At 36.2% G+C, this 18334-nt stretch overlaps 1 protein-coding gene across 2 annotated transcripts in view; it reads right to left on the bottom strand.

Annotated features, from left to right (window-relative positions):
* LOC150097592 (uncharacterized) overlaps positions 1–18334 on the bottom strand; it is a 62957-nt gene that overhangs the window by 29465 nt on the left and 15158 nt on the right. For both annotated transcript variants that reach the window (XM_090407510.1, XM_090407511.1), the window contains exon 3: positions 5693–5821. In XM_090407510.1, coding sequence (XP_090263636.1) covers positions 5693–5821 — 129 coding nt within the window. The remainder of the gene's footprint in view (positions 1–5692; positions 5822–18334) is intronic.

An 18334-nucleotide genomic window follows, 5' to 3' on the forward strand; every position in this document is an offset into this window, starting at 1 on the left:
TTTTTCTAGTAGCCTGGATCTGTTCTCTGAGTAATGCTTTCTCCATCGGTGGTATATTCATTGCGCTTTGTTGAGGTAAATTTTCTCTTTAGTTTGATGCAATTCGGAATGATATTGCTGTCCCTACAATGTTTTAAAAATGCCAGTCGATTGATCAAACTAGAAATATGAATGTTGAACTTATTAAATAGATTGCATCGCTTGTGGGTCGAATCTCCATGAATTATCACAATCCTTTCTTTTAGTGTTACATGGTTATAGACAGCCCAAATTATCACCTAGCCAAGAAATTAGCGGCAATACTCAAAGAGTTGGTAGGTCATTCCCCTTCCTATATCAGAAACACACAACACTTCATAAACATAATCAAAGACATTACATTAGAAAAAGATGATTTATTACTCAGTTTTGACATCTCTGCCCTCTGTATGAATGTCAAAATTCTCTACAAGACCTTAATAAAAAACAAAGATAAACCAGACTACAATAAAACTATAACCATTTCCTACATTAAAGGGACATCAGATAAAATAAACAGAATACTACAGAAATACAACCTCAAAGTCACCTTTAAACCTCCTGCAAAATTAAAAAGCTTACTCAACTCATCCAAAGACCCACTCCCTCTGCTGGCCCACCCTGAAGTATACCGTATTTATTGCACGTGTAATCTACCATATATAGGAGAAAGAGGACGCACAATTTCTATCAGACAAAAGGAACATAAACGACACATTAAATATAATAACTAAGGTGAAGCTGGCCTTTCTGATCATGCCCTCCTGAACACTTGACATAGAATTGACTGGAAAAACACCAGTTGTTTACATCACACCAAAACATGGTATCAACATAAATTTAAGGAAGCCTGTGAGATTCTTATCAACCACCCCAATCTAAACAATAATGATGGCCTAAAAATCCCAAGCATATGGAAGGCACATATTCTAACAATGGAACCTTTCTCCCTAACAATTAACTATAAACAGGACTGAAGATAATCCAGAATTTAAATCTAATATAACAATTGTCATGTTAAAAATAGGACATCATTGTTACTGTAAGAAAACTATCTATATGAAAGAATGTTTCTCTTATGTTATCCTAAATAGAATTTAGCTTTGATGTAGTTTCTAAATAATTAATTAATTTTTAATTTTATCTGTATTTTTTTTTTTTCACTAGAGGTCATGCCAGTAGAATAACCGTTGATCAAATTATTGTTTCTTTAACATACTGTGTGAAATGTAACTCAGCTTGTCCTTGTATATACTCCAGATGATGACCTTAATATGAAGGTCGCAACGTAAGGAAATTAAAATAGTTATTTATAACAGTCATTTATTTATTTATAAAGTTCATAATTTCTAAAATGAAGCCCAAATTGGACATGTTTGCCAGTCAAAGATTTAATCGTGTAGTTACATGTTTCTTGTTGCTCTCTGACTGTGAACTCTAAGTGACTATAGAAATGACAATTTCTTCAAGAATTTTTGTCACTCTCCCTCACTTTTGATAACATTCCAAGAAAAGTAACCAAGATCAGTTTTCTCCTCTTGCATTGACTTTCAGATCTAGCCTTCCTGACATAAACAAATGTCCAAAAAACTCAGTACTAACTGTTAATACTTTATAAATTCCAAACCTGTCCAACAGTAGAATACTGTTCTCGCATTAGGGGTAGTACACCAACCCCCTTCCCTTAGAATGCTCGACTGTATCAAGAATAGAGCTATTTACTTGATAAATGACTCCTCTCTCACTGACTCCTTCCATTCGCTTTCACATAGTTGCTCTGTTTCTGCATAAACTATCCCATCTGAAAGAAACAAGTAAGATAGTTTATCCACTTATTTTTCCTGATGATGTGAAATACAAGAATTTTCATGAATCTAGTTGAGTAGTTAATAAATTATTCTACCCATCTTTTATTTCATGTGGAAAAATACCAGCAAAATATTTCTGATATATGTCTTCACTTCACAGAACCCTATGCAACAATATCACCAAACCAACTTTTCATCCTTTTCCTTCATTCCATATACCTCTGTCCTTTGGAAGAGTTTTCCCTATACCATTTTTTACAATGATACAACTATTAGATCTTGAATGAAGACTCTTTCAACAAAAGAATCATTCATTCAAGATTTAACAAGAACACAATAATAAGTAATAAACTACTTGTACTATTAGCAAAGTAAGCATATTATATGAGAACATGTCACATTTTTACCTTTGTAAGAAGTAAAAATAGAAGAAAGATTGTATGTCTAAACATAAATATATTGTTTAAAACATTAATGTTAAATTGTGCTCTATACAAGAATGTGTATCTAAATGCTAACAAAAGTCCATAGGTTGCTAGCTGGCCACCACCGATAACATAAACCCTGAGGCAGAGGCGTTCGTGGAAAACAAATGGAAACTCACATTCTACGAAAAGAGTGCTCATCAAGGAGAGAGGTATGACACCACTTTGTAAGAGCAAATAGGAAGGCGCCGTGAATAAGATTCAAATGTGGTGACATTCGAATCGCTGTGACAGAGGATAAATACAAGTTCCTGCGTGTTTGCACTGCCTGTTTTTTCTGTTCCTGTTTTCTCGTGTGGATCAGCGATGCTATTGACTGGAAGGAAGCTTGACGACAGCGAGCTGCAACCTTTTTCCCATTGCTGACTAACGCAAGATGATGGCAGTTCTCCAAACTGAGCCATTGGTAAAGCTTTTGCCGATGTGAGACAGCTAAGGATTCCTTTTGATGAAGGTCGAGCTAGCGACAGCAACCCATGAGATGAGTGAGTGTCCAGCAAAGAAAAGTGGCCATTTCGAAATGAACACGTGACGTCCACGTGGCAGCAATCTGCCATAACAGAAAGATATCCCCTCAAAAAGGATGGACGAAAGAACCACGACATCTTCACGTCAAGGTGGTAAAGTACCGAAACTTTTTTTACCTATATAATAATTAACTTTAGAGAAAAGAAGGAACAAGATTCTGACTAGGAAGAAAAAGAACTTTAAAGTAACTTTGTACTCAGTGACCGTGTTGGACTGGTAGTCTGAGAACTTAAGATTGTGCAGTTCCTAATTTAATGTAAAGGGGTCAAAATGACAGAAAGTTTAGTTTAGAAATTGATCTTATCTTTTGTGTGCTATGTGTGAACCTAATTCATCCATGGAATGTGAATAGTATACTTGTCAGTTTGAATAATTCTTATTTGCTTAACTAGTGAGTTAGTAATGATTTCAATGATTTGTCTTTGACATGTTAAACTTAACTGTAATCTCTTTAGCCATTTAATAAACATGTTTTTTACGTAAGCTTGAGTTTTGTCTGAGCATGAGACTGATTTTACCACTCATAAAATTACAGACCTGTGAATAAGGGGAATATAAGGGGAGTTAAGAGTAATTTGGCCATGACTGTATGCTGAGATGTCTAAAGCTACTTAATTCCTTTAACAAGGTTAGGTAACACTTAAATTCTGGGAAACTTTCTTAGGACAAGAAATTTCTGTCCTCAGGCTCTGACTGGCACAGCTGAAACAAACAAATATCGTCAGAGTCCAAAAAGGGGAACGGGCCCCAGAGAATTAGTTTAGATATATTCTTAGTAGACACAAGAGAAATAATAGTAGTGAAAACATAGAAAAACAACGATGTAACACAACCATCAACTCATCGAGAAACATATTAACAGATTTGCTTCTCTTCTTGCTCTCTCTTTAATCAAATGCCCACACACAGTCCTGTCATATCCTAGGTCTTGAGAATTCTTGTGTGCAGGGTTGATATATATATATATATCTATAAAAGGGCTGTGTACACCTATAAAATAGTACTGTACTTTTAAATAGTATTAAAAAAATATTCCTTATAATAATACTGTACTTTTATTTAATCTAGTTTTTCATTTATTTACAATCATTTACTTACAATTAAACTGAAATTATATAATATACATTTTGATTATCTGGAAATTAAAATAAGACAAATTACAGTATGTACATTAATTATATGCTTTTTTTTTTTTTGCCTAAACTGATTTTCAAAGTTTTACTCAAGACAAAATTAAAAGTCAAATGAATATTAAAGAAATAAGCAATAGGCAGTGAACAGTTAATTTTAAACAACCTTATTTTAACTTTAATAAATTTATTTGAATCCTTTATCCAAGTGTTAGTAAACAAAGTTTGCGCCTGAAGTATCTTCAGGACTGAGGCAACTTGTGGTAAAGGTGGACCAAGTTCTCATCACTCCTTGTCTTAATATCTCCCATAATGCAAAGCACATCTCCTTGCGGACATGTATAATGCTATGCATTAAGGGAAGGGCCACTATCCAGACCAGTTTCGACCTTTATTGAGGTCTCATCAGTGGGAGCCAGACCCAGAAGTGGTGATACTAAGGCAGAAGCAATGGAGAAGTCATATTTACCTATAGGAGTTGCCAAAAGGTATGCCACCTTATTATTAAATTACTCTGGATTTAGAGAAAGATGTTGAAAGTTTTTTTTCCTCCACTTGGTTAGACTATAATAAATTTATTTTAATCCTTTATCCAAGTGTTAGCAAACAAAGTTTGCACCTGAAGTATCTTCAGGACTTCAGGCGCAAACTTTGTTTGCTAACATTTGGATAAAGGACTAAAATAAATTTATTATAGTCCTTTATCCAAGTGGGAAAAAACTTCCAACTTATTTTAACTTTCTTGATCGCTATGCAGTTGACCCTTGAACAACACGGGGGGATGTTAGGGTGCCGAACCCTTGTGTTGTTCAAAAGTCCATGTATAACATTTGACTTCCCAAACTACTAACAGCCTACTGCTGACCGGAAGCCTTACCGATAACAAACAGTCGATTAACATATATTTTGTATGCTATATGTATTTATATACTGTATTCTTAAAATAAAGTAAGCTAGCAAAAAGAAGATGTTATTAAGAAAATAATAAGGAAGAGAAATTACATTTACAGTACGGTATTTATCGATACTGTAAGTTGATATTGCCTGTTTACAAAATGAATTGTCTGTCTGTCTGTCAGTACCTACATCAATATTGTCTTATATGATGTAAAAACACTGTAGATTTCATACGTATTACTAACACTAGACATCAAAAATGAAAAGATAACATGAAAAAGAAATTATTCATATTTATTTATTTACAGGTAATAAAATTTTTATTTTATGCTGATTAATTAAACTAATTAATAATAGTTAATTTATGCAGTTATGATTTAACATTGCATCTTTATGTTTGTTTACATTCCTGTTGACTGCAAATGGCCATGTACAGACTAAATGTTTGTATGCGTAAGTTTTGATAAATTTTAACTTTTTATAATAGATGTGTATATTTTATGGTAGTAAATGAGAAACTAGACTAGCATCTACATATATTTTATGCATTCATGACATACCTAACTTTTTCTTAATTTTTTCGGTATTTCTAGGCTATACGGTTCGTCTGCGAGTTTTTTCATATTGTTGTAAAATCTCCAAAAAATTTTCCATATATTTATTCAAAAAAATCCACATATAAGTGAATCCATACAATTGAAACCCACATTCAAGGGCCAACTGTATATTTTGTCTATTTTTTATTTTAACTAAATAATTGTGATAACATTTAAAGAATTCACACTTGCAATCAATAGGAGTGAAAATCTTTATGTAGCATGCTTACTCTATGCTGTTTAATATCAGTCTTATGGGTTAAATGTTTCCAGAGATCACTAATAACTCTTGCTCCTATTACAGTCTTATACAAATCTTTTGATCCTTCTCCTCGGTGGACATAACATAATAGTGCAACCTGAAATAATTCATGAACTGGAATGTAAAATTTAGTAATGTACATCCATATTTCGCACAAAAACAAGAAATAATTAATACTATTTCAAAATCCTTAATTATGTAAATTTTCGAGTTAAATTGAAAAGAGCATATCTTTCATGTGAGTTCAGTAAGTTCTAAATTTAATGATTAATTAAAAATTATAAAAATACAGTAATGTACAAATATAAACACATAATATAAAAATTAGTAATAATACCAAACGTAATAATATATTAACATAAGTGTATCATTCACTTGAAATAACAGGTAACGATGCCTTAAATTCTCTTATATTCAACCAATAACTTGCGAATTTTCCCTATGCTCTTTCTCTTATACATCAATGACCACTCACTACTATCTAATCCTATTCTAACTTTGCTGATGACAGTATGCTCCATCCCTCTTCATCATCATAAAACCTTATAGTGTTCAGATGACTCAGGATTTGCAATCTTCAGTGGTCAATGCCTTAAACACAGATCTAACAATTTTCAAATAGGATGAGAATAGTTAAGTAAATTTTAATGCTATTAAAACATAACCCTGTCTTGTTTCCTGGTAGCAAGACCATGATTAACTCTCTCTCACTTTTAATAACATTCCATTCACTAACCAAGATCAGCTTAATCTTCTTGGACTGACTTTCAACATCTGGCCTGTCATGGCACAGGCACATTTTGTCCAAAACTTCTCCAGCCTCCGAGGAGATTGGTATGCTTTTCCATTCTAGACCCCTCTCTGTGGAGCACCTGTTTGAGGTACAGAAGACATTCAAGTAATGGTCCTGGCCCTTTTCATTCTTCCTCTTTTTCTTTGCTTTTCTTCCCATATTCTTCACTCTACTTCTCATGAGTCTTTTTTACTATCCTTTCTTCCAGACCACCATTGCTGGGATCTAATGCCCTGCTGCCATGTAGTGTGACCCATAAACATTCAGATATGGGAACCTGAAAGTCTTGCACTACTTTAGCCTCTGCTGGACGAGCAGTCCCAGATGGCTCAGCCATGATCAATCGGCTAGTGAGCTTGCCTGCAAGGGTTAATGATGTTGCAGTAAGTCTCTCACCCCATGATCTGGGATCAGGACCCAAGGCTTGTTGTGGTGTGGGTATAGTGTCTGGGGTAGCCCTGGCATTCAACTCAGACATTGCTTGTCAGTTAGTGGGCATCCATGTTTGGCCCCATGGTGGATGGGAAGCTCTGGCACTGAACCAGAAACCCCTTGAGCATGAATTCTTCATCCTCAAATGTTTCAGTGGCCCTAACAAGGTCCCAAAGAAGTACTGATACTGTAGATATAGCACTGGGTAACAGAAGTAAAAGACAAATGATGTGTGTACCAGTATAAATGTACCAGTGTTTCTGATCATCCATGCAACAGGTGAAAAGCCAGTAAAGAAAATGTCACCTTTCCTTATTCAAAAGGGTTAAGAAGGACTGGTAACATCTCTCAAAATTGTTAAGAAACTAAGTTCTGGTGATATCCTTGTGCAAACATCATGTCAGCAACATTCAAACTGCACAAAGTAACATTGATGGATAGAATACCAATCCTTCCAGAAACATCATCCTTACTTTTGATACACCTATATCTCTCCAACATCTGTGAAAGCAAGGCATCTCAATTGTCCTGTTAGACTATACATCCCTAATCCACAAAGATACTTAAAATGTCAGGAATATGGTCATGCCCAAATGTGGTTCTACTGTGTATGTGTGCCCAATGTGGTTGTAAAGAGCATGATAAACAAATCTTGCTTTGCAAAGAAAGCTAAATATGTCAACTGTCATGGAGATCATCTGGCTTACTCCCATGCATGTCAAAAGTGGAAAGATGAAAAAGAAATACAAAAATTTACAACAGAACAAAATATACAGGATGCAAAAAGTCAGCCACCACAACTTTTCTGACATCCTCTTATGCTGAGAATGTTTTTATCTTGGAAAATGTAAACAGCATCTCAAACACGTATGTCTGCTCCATCTGATAATTTCACCATAGCTGAACTTTATGACTATGAGTGTTTCTCTGTTGAGTGCATCAATTGCATGACCTACATTCTCATTCCAGAAACAACTCTGACATATACTTTGCCTGCTAGATGGACTCGTGGTGTGTAGTGTTTGTTGAGAGCTCCTGATAAGATAAGTGTTATTTTAAGTTATCACTGACAAATTTTGATTGAATATTATGTAGTTTTGTTTGCTTTTCGTATCTTAGTGTGTCTGTTTGTGTATTTTTGGTGTTGTTTCAATTATTAATTCAATAAGATACGATAGCACATGGCTATGGTAAGAAGAAAAATGGCGGCTAGTAATAATGGTTCGCCATCTTTGTTCAATAACGGTAACATAAAGGAGATTATTCAGTGTACTATCTGCGAAATGTATGCATTGCAGAGAGCGGTTGGAGTATGGTTAGAAAATGATAGTGGAGTGGATGTGTGCAGAAAATGTAAGGAAAATGAGGAATTAAAGTGTGTTTCAGGTCGTGAGTGTGATATTTTTGTCAAATTTCAGAAAATAGCGATATGATAAGAAATTGCAAGGTTGTACCAGAGAGCTGTGAGGGCGTGAATGTAGAAAGTGTGAATGAAGGTATTAATACAGAGCAAATTAATGGTTTATCAGATAATTAGATGCAAGGAGTGAGATGGCGCTATTGAGCAGTGCTATACATAGAGCAAAGCAGCAGCTGGAGCGTATGCACAAATGTCTACCGAGTGTACCAGCCAATAAAAAAAAGTATGATAAGAAAAATAAGAGTATGATTGTGAACGTAAACAAAATGAAGGAGCGAGTGCTGTATGGAGATTCGTTAGCATGAGGTGTGATAGTAGAGAATTTGACAAAATCGTACCAACCTGGTGCGACCATTAAGGACGTAAGTGAGTCTATTAGGGAGCAAAAGCAAAGGGTGAAAGAAATGATAGTGGTGGCAGGTATGAATGATTTGAAAGGAGATAAAATGGAAATGATAGAGGACCTGAATGAATTGTTTGAGGTAGCAAAAGAAAAGAGTGAGAGAGTTAGGATGATTAGTCTTTTGCTGCAGTATGACAGTAAAGAGTTTAGGAGGGCCATAATTGCAAATGAATTTATGCGTGGGTTATGCATGACGAGTGGTGTGGAATTTGTGGATGTGTGGAGTGAGTTCGATGGGCGAAAGGATCTATATAAGATGGATGGTTTGCATTTGAATGGATTCGGTGTAAGGAGACTTGAAAAAGTGTTGTTGAATTAAGTGGATGTGCAGAATCAGGGAAACTAGATTTATTAAGGGGTGGGGGAAGTAGATATGCAGACCTTAGGAAGGCAGTTGAGTGTATGAATGAGTATAATATGCCCAAGCGAATAAGGACAACAAATCAGAATGGGATAGTTAGTATAAGGCATCAAGGTTGGGATGGGGCTAACAGAGGTCTGCAATTCATGTATACTAATGCTAGGACCATGCTAATACTATAGACCAGGTGATGGAAAAGATGGTGGAGATAGTATGCATAAGCAAATAGAAGAAATGAGTGGAAGGAGGGTAATTATTTTGGGAGATTTCGACTATGGTAGCATTGATTGGAGGGAGGAGAGGACACGTGGGAGGAAGGAATTGGATTTTATGCAGTTATTAAGAGATAACCATCTGCGACAACATGCAATGGAAAATACTAGGGATCAGAGAGTGCTTGACCTAGTAATTACATCTGAGGATTTGACTGTAATGAACATGACCACATTGCCACCAATTGGTGAGAGTGATCATAGGGTCTTAACTTGGGAGGTGGCTAAAGGTGTGGAATTTACAATTAAGACAGGGTACATGTGGAATTATTGGGCTGGTAAGTATGACAAGCTTAGGAGTTTGATTGGTTCAGTGCCATGGCATGTAAAACTGTAAGGGCTGGATGTTGATAGTGCATGGGAGGCAGTTAAGAAGTGTTTGCAGGAGGCAATGGCTGACTGTATACCTAGAGTTTGAATAATAAATCAAGTAGGGATTAAATGGATGAATAACACCATTAAGCTTGAGCTGCAAAAAAAGAAACAACTGTGGAGGTAATTTAAGGAGAAAGGTGACCTGCAGGCACATGAACGGTATAAAGCCCAGGCCAGAAGGGTAACAAGTCTGGTAAGAAAAGCAAAAGCAGATTATGAAAGAACATTAGCCATGCAGGCTAAAGAGAATCCCAAACAGTTTTTTCGATATGTTGCAAGTAAAAGAAAAAATGTACATGGCAAAAAAATGTATATGATTTTAAAGAATGCTGATGGTAGGAAGGTAACCGAATCAGTTGATATAGTAGAATTACTGAGTGAGCACTTTGCAAGAGTATATCATCCTGGTGGTGACATTGCAGAAATGGAAGAACCAACAGCTTATATGGGAACTGTGGTGAATGAAGTGAAGGTGAATAGTCTATTACAAAACCTCAATGTCACTTCATCTGCAGGATTGGATGGTATACCAGCTCGTGTTGTACGAGAAGCAGCTAAAGAATTGTCAGTGCCTTTGACCATTTTGTTTACTTTGAGTCTCGGGTCTGGGTTAGTCTCAAGGGGAGGAAAGAGGGGAAAATAGTTTCACTGCATAAAGGAGGTTCCAAGACTGCTGTTGAAAATTACCTGCCGATCAGCATATTAGGAATTGTTGTCAAGGTCTTGGAGAAAATAGTCAAGAGAAAAATACAGGATTGGAAAGATGAAAATGGGAAACTGTATGGGGGACAACATCGTTTTGTGAAGGGTAGATCATGCCTCAGTAACTTGCTCACATTTTATAACACAGTGACTGCTGAACTGGATAAGGGTAATGGGTTTACAGTGATTCTACTAGACCTTGCTAAGGCCTTTGACAGGATTCCACATGAAATTCTAATCAGTAAACTGCAGCATATGGGAATGGATATAAGGTTGGTGAGATTTCTAGGAGGGTGGTTGATGAAGAGATATCATAGAGTGGTTTATTCAGGAGTAGAGTGAGTGCACAGGATGTCAAAATTTTGCAGGATGATTTGGGTAGATCAGAGGACTGGGCTAAGGAGAGTGGATGTCAATTTAATGTGGCAAAGTGTAGGGTATGAATTTTGGGGTGAAAAGATTAGCAGCAGTATACCAAATTGGTGGAACTGTACTTCAGGAGATTGACGAGGCCAGGAATTTGGGAGTGTTGGTGGGTAGGAAGTTGAAGTTTAGGGGGCACATTGCAGAAGTGGCTAAATCAGCTCATCAAATCACTTGGTTGCTGAAAAATACCTTAACAAGCAGAGACAAACAGGTTATTGTTCCTCTGTATCGTGCCTTGATAAGACCCCATCTAGACTACTGTGCCCAGATATGGGTGCCAGGGTTTCTTCTCGATGGGGAGGAGGTGGAGAGGATCCAGAAATGAGTGACCAAGATAATAGCAGGACTATGGAATGAACCTTATGAGAACAGGTTGAAGATTTGTGGGCTGCAGAAATTGGTTGATAGGCAAAAAAGGGGTGATATGATTGAGACATTCAAATTACTGAAGGGTTTCTATAAGATTAATTCAGAAGATATTTTTGAGAATAGGACTGGTAGTGGGAGGACTAGGGGCCATCCATGGAAGCTTGGTAAGAGTGTGGTTAGCAAGGGTGTTAGAGCTAGGTTTTTTACTTGGAGAGTGGTAAATGAGTGAAATAAGCTGCCAGAGTCTGTTGTGGGTGCCATGACTGTAAATGAGTTCAAGGTGAAGTATGATAGATACTGTGTGAATGTTGAATAGTTGTTCTTGACATGATGTTGGGCCTCCCTCGATGAGTCTAAGGTCTCCTTGGAGCTGCCCATAATAATAATAATATCAGATGTAGTAAATATTTTACCAGAGGAAGAGATGGACACTGGCTGTCCATACTTCCCAAAATCAACTGATAATTATAGACCTGACAAATGTAAGTTGACTATTTAGACTTACATGTTGGTTTGAATTCATTGTGGGTAACAAAGGTAAGTCTTCGATCTTCCAAAAACTGAACAAGTCTACAAAGCCAAAATAATAGGAAAATTTTTACAATGGAACTGTCATGGGTTTTGCCAGAATATCAATGATGTCAAGATTTTGCTACAGAAGCACAAACCTTCCTGTTTCTGTCTGCAAGAAACACATTTAAGACCCAATGAGCACGCTACCTTAAGGAAATTCTGTTGCAGAACTGCAGGTGGTCCTACTCATGGATGAGTAACTATCCTAGTCATCAGTCATAATCTTTTTCCATCACGTCCAGCTTAATACTGCTCTGGAAGCAGAAGCGATTCACCTATCCATGGGGTTTCTTACTATAGCATGTTCAATTTATTTTACCACCAGTGCTGAATTAAATAAAAGTGATTTTCTTAACCTTATCTTGCAACTGCCTAGCCCATACTTCTCATGAGTGACTTTAATGAATACAACACTCTGTGGAGTAGTGACAACACAAATAGAATCCTTGAATGAATTGTTGACAATAATGACCTCTCTCCATTTTGAATAATAGACTCAATACTTTCTTCCATATGCATACTCAATCATATTCTGAAATTGATCTTACAATCTGCTTCCCTGCCATTTTTCCACTGAAGACAACATCTATGGAAGTGATCATTTTCCTGTTTCTATGGAAGTGATCATTTTCATGGTTTGTGTAAAGACATTATTTGCATAATGTCTTTACACAAACCATGTTTTCCTACATGTATGCCCAATGAAAAATGGACCAGGCTGGCTGGCTGGAAAACTTTTCATCATGCAAAATTTAATGCTCAGTCAGTTAATCACCTATCAGTGAGGCAGTAAAATATGTAACATACTACATTATTCATGCAGCAACAGCCATAATTAGCCATAAGAGCAGATACACTAACCACTCAGCCAGCCAGGCTGGCTGAGTGGTTAGCATAGCTGCTCTCCAGCCAAAAGGCTGCAGGTTCGAATTCTGCCATGGGAATGGATGTTTGTGATTGTCTGTGGAAATACTAGTGGCGGTGGTGGTTGGTGGTAGATAGTGTTGGTGGAATCAGCTGGTGAATTGAGTGGCAGAGACAGAGTTGTAGAGCACGTGCTCTCTCTCTTGATGAGTCTTTGGACTCCCTGGAGGTGTCAAATAATAATAATAATTCCAGAAGCATCATCTCAATTTCCACTCTATCCAAAGTCTTGGTGGAAGCCAGAGTGCCAGGCAAGAAAATCAACACAGAGCATGGAGTATATTTCATAGATACCCCACCATATCACATTTAATAACTTTTAAGTGTGCACAGACCAAAGCACATTATGCGGAATTCGAAAACAATCTTGTATCCAAATTAACTCAACGGTTAATCAAACAACCAGTGCAAAAATGTATGGGATATAATTCAGAAAATGAAAGGTAGATACAGAACAAATTCTTTGTCTATCTTAGGACTATAACGGGTGTGTTTGCTGATCCCAAAGCTATTGCAGACACTTGGGGAGAAAGTCTTGCCAGAATCTCAGCAACAGCTTCATATCCTCCTGAATTTTTAACATCAAAAGAGCAATAACAAAAACAGCAGCTAAATTTTTCTACCAATAGGCTTGAGCTGTACAATCAGCCATTTGTTAATGAACAAATTTTACAGCCATTTTACAGTATCACTATAGTGCAGTGCATGACATCCATTATGAAATGATAAAACATCTTCCATCATCTTCTGATCTCCTTCTCTTAATATACAACAGAATACTGATGGGAAGAGTTTCTGGATTCTTTGCATAAGTTAGTTATTGCCATCCCAAAACTAGGAAAGAATTCAACACAAGCAATTAATTATTGACCTACTGATCTAACCAACTGCCTTTGTAAAATATTAGAGAAAATGGCTAATGCCAAACTAATCTGGTATTTAGAAAGCAATGATTTACTCTCCAGCACACAATGTGGCTTTTGTAGACATAGTTCAACTTTGGACCATTTGGTCCATTTAGAAACTTGTATAAGAGATGCATATTCTGAAGCAAGAACATTTGGTTTCAGTATTCTTTGACATGGAAAAAGCTTATTACACAGCGTGGAAATATGGCATATTAAAAAACCTCTATAACCTAATTCTCACAGGACACCTTCCTGTATTTATTAAAAACTTTCTGTCCAGGCAACTTGAGGGTAATTGAAAGATAACATTGGCATGCAATTGATCATGTGTCTCTATAGACTCTTAGTAATGGGCTCAGGTTTTCAGCAGAAAAAAAAAGTGACTGTGTACACTTCTTGTCAAAAACACACTCTTCACCCAGATTCTGAATGAGACAATCTGTTATTCCACTAACAACAGAAGCCAAGTTCTTGAGACTCATCTTCAACAGAAAACTTGCATTCCTTGCACATATTCATGAACTAAGAGAAAAGTACATGAGAGCATTGAATCTCCTTTGCACTATATCCTCTATTGAATGGAAAGCAGGTCTTCACCAATTCATATTCATTGTGCACTTATACATTCAAAGCTGGATTATAGGTTTCAAGTCTATTGTTCTGCAAAGCAGAATAACTTGCAATGATTGGATCACATCCATCATCAGTGTGTACAGATAGCTACTGGTGCCTTTCACCCACTCAGAGTCTTTATGTTGAAGCAAATGGATTAGCTCTATCACTTAGGCAGAAACAGTTGTCTCTAACCATACCCTAAAAATAAAGTCTCTTCCAGAGCATCCTACGTGGACTAGTATTTTTTCTGTTTGGAAGCTCAATATCACACACACACACACACACGCACACCAAATTGCCATATGCTCTTTTGGTATGCATATTAAAGAGACTATACAAGCTGTTAGCATGAATGTTGACAATGCCTGCACCAAACATAACTGCATCCCATAATAAATTTAGTTTAATCCTTTATCCAAGTGTGAGCAAACAAAGTTTGCACCTGAAAGTATCTTCAGGACTGGGGTAAGGTGGTACAACACCGAGCAACTCGTTGCAAAGGTGGAGCAAGCTAACATCACCCCTATCTCAGTATCTCCCATAATACAAAACACATCTCCTTGTGGATATGTATAATGTTATGCATTAAGGGAAGGGCCACTACCCAGACTAGTTTCGACCTTTATTGAGGTCTCTTCAGTGGGAGCCAGGCCCAAGTGGAGATACCAGGCAGAAGCATTAGCAAGGTCATCTCTACCTATAGGAGTTGCCAAACGGTGTGCCACCTTTTTATTAAAATTTTTAATAGTTTGCATAGCAATTCTGGAGGCCAGTTTGGGACATTAAGTAAATCTTTAGTTTTCTCATGAGTTGACCAACTATGGTCATAATCCTAAATTTAAAATTAGGTGAAAGAAACAAAAAGAAGACTTGTAATTTTTTTTATAATCTTTAGTCAAATCTAGTGTTGTATTCCCTTTATCAGCTCTTAAGATGATGGTATTTCTGTTTTTTTCTAAGTGATAGTAAAGCTTTTCTTTTGAGATGGAGATATTAGATCTCAGGATATGTGGAGAAAGGGCAACACAGTGGTTAGGTCTAATAATATTGGAAGTATCTGTGGGAGGATATGAATACTTTTCAACATAGCATAAAATATCAACTTTTAGAACAAATTCCAGAGTTACAGTATAATTAAAACTATAGATTTAACTATAGATAAGAATATATTTCTCTGAAACTGATGGTCTGACAGGTTTAATACATCTTTATCTGAAGGTAGAGACAGCTCTCTATTTATCTGGGATCAGAGTAATGAATCAAATTTCCTCTTCATTCTATTGGTGCAAGAATTTTTTTTTTAAAAATGTTCATAAAAGCTATGGATCATATTGCTGATATTGTTCCAAGAAAATATATCTAACTTGCTGGTTAAAACAAAATATAATTCAAGATATATAGAATCTAGTTTGTTGATCTCATACCTGGTATAGCAAATATGTACATGCAAGAGAGCTAATGAAGCCTTTCGATAAATAAACCTTGGTTTAACTGACATCACACAAATTTAGAAATTACAGTATTGTCTTTACATCTTTAGAGAAATATTAACTGGTTTATCAGCAAAGCCTTTTTGCATTTTAGATTCTTGTTCCTCATTTCCTTCCTGTTAAGTGTTTTCTACCACCATGCTGTCACTTGTTTCATGTAGCAATCTTGCAATGTAATTACTCCTGACATGTCAATAGGTTTCTCGTTTTTGAACCCTTATCTACACCTCACACATGACACTGATGTGCTATAGATTCTTGTACCTCTCATGTGTGGGATAAATATATATATACTAGCTGAGCCCTCCTCGCCGTGGTGAAGTTATATTGCCAGCAGTTCACTTCAGGGTATTTACTAGAGTATTTGGTGCTGGTGCTTTTGTCATGGTGTAGAACTATGAACATTATAACACTTCTTTGCAAACAACATTAGAAGTTTCATCATCCTCGACAAAAATAATTAAATTTTCAGGACTGCTAACTCGAGAACATGCTGCATATAACTGTCCATGTCTGAAACATCCACGTCATAAATCTAAACTTGCATATCTAGGGGGGTCTGTCTGTCTGTCCTTGGGATTTATTAATCATCACTGCAAAACAAACTCTTATTGGAAATTGTAAGTGTTCGAATGCAAACGGACAGTCTGAAGGAATGAGGGTATCCGAGGAATGAAGACAATTTCTCAGATAGGACCTGTAAATATCACAGCTTCTATCATATTCGGTTGCAACGATTTTACTTGAATTATTAAAATAAAGAGCCAAAAGGCTTCAGTTCAGTGATGTAAAATTACATAAGCAAAGTTGATATTAGATCCAGCATTATTTCAAAGCCGAATGTATGAAAGTTTCGTAAGTTAACCAGAGAGCTTGTGGGAATACATTCCTTGGCATCCCCGAGTTGCCTCAGTGTGGACTACTTAAAAGACATAGGCAATAAATTATCAAAAATGGACTAATAAAAGGTATTTATATAGACACCTAGGCAGTATCTATGTCTTTTAGGTAGTCCACACTAAGGCAACTTGGGAATGCCAAGGAATGTATTCCTGCAAGGAATTAACTTACAAAACTTTCATAGATTCTACATTCAGCTTTGAAATAATGCTGGATCTAATATCCACTTTGCTTATGTAATTTTACCTGAAGCCTAGATCCATTGCAAAAATTTGGGGGGGGGGGGGATTTTGTAGCAACATAATGGAAACACTTATTTTCAACTTAATTTCATGACCCAGGAAATCCAGGTGGATTAAGAGAATTTAAAAATTCCATGGAAAAATGAATTGCATCATCTACATCTGCAGAAGTATCTACTGATTTTTAAATACTTACAGATCTATTAACCCTATTAAGAACCAACATTCATTATTGACATGGCATCATATCAAGGTGTGAGGATAGCGCTCTCTCTCTCTCTGAAATAAGAAGGTGACTTTTCTGTTATGTTCTCAATAGATGGGTAGACACTGCACAACAGTTCATCTGCAGTTCGTACAATTTTCCCAATATTTAGGTGTATTAATATAATTTTTCCCATCTCTCTGCTTCACTTCACCATTAGTTTTGAGAGAAAACTTCTCTAGATCATGTCATAGTGGCGATTTCTTAAGGCAGACATCACTTTGTCCACAGTGGTTCCGTGAGATATGATAGGCAGTGTTTGTCAAAAATCACTGGCAAATAAAACAGTTATTCTACCCATTCTTCGATCGTCTGATCTGATATCCCTGTATTCCACTTCAACAGATGTTTTATGGGGCATTATACATTCATCCCAAACAATCAAAGAAACCTTTTGTAATAATTTAGACAAATTACGTTGTTTTGATATATTGCACATAGGTGTATCACTAGTCACATTTGTAAGTGGTACTTTGAAAATAGAATGAACAGTTCGATCATACACAAATTACTTTGTTTTGATATACTGTACATAAGTGTATCATTTAATCACATTTGTAAGTGATACTTTGAAAGTAGAATGAGCAATTCAACTACCTTGCAATAGAGTAGCTGCTATACCTGAGGATGCCACAGCTAGAGCGATTTTAACTTAGCTTCTCAACTTAACTAATAACAAATTTAGTAAAAATGTTTTCCCGGTACCACCTGGAGCATCCAAGAAAAACAGTTTCCCTGATTGATTTTCACAGCTTGTTGAAACATTACAAAAAACTTCAGTTTCATCTGAAGTTAGTGACTGTTTGTATGAGGGTTCTTGGATTAAATCTGTATCTAGAGGCAAAGAATTGCTCGATATTAAAAGACTGAAATCTTTAACATTTTTGTCATTTATTGACTTAACAAATGATTCAAGTCTCAGTAATGCCTTATATATTGCTTCATTAAACTGAAAATGAGTAGAACATTCTTGGTTTTACCTTAGCTTCTCAACTTAACTAATAACAAATTTAGTAAAAATGTTTTTCCGGTACCACCTGGAGCATCCAAGAAAAACAGTTTCCCTGATTGATTTTCACAGCTTGTTGAAACATTACAAAAAACTTCAGCTTCATCTGAAGTTAGTGACTGTTTGTATGA

Source organism: Typopeltis vanoorti, chromosome 17 (assembly GCF_054136105.1).
Source record: "Typopeltis vanoorti isolate ZY-2024b chromosome 17, IOZ_Tvanoo_1.0, whole genome shotgun sequence".
Lineage (NCBI taxonomy): Eukaryota > Metazoa > Arthropoda > Arachnida > Uropygi > Thelyphonidae > Typopeltis > Typopeltis vanoorti.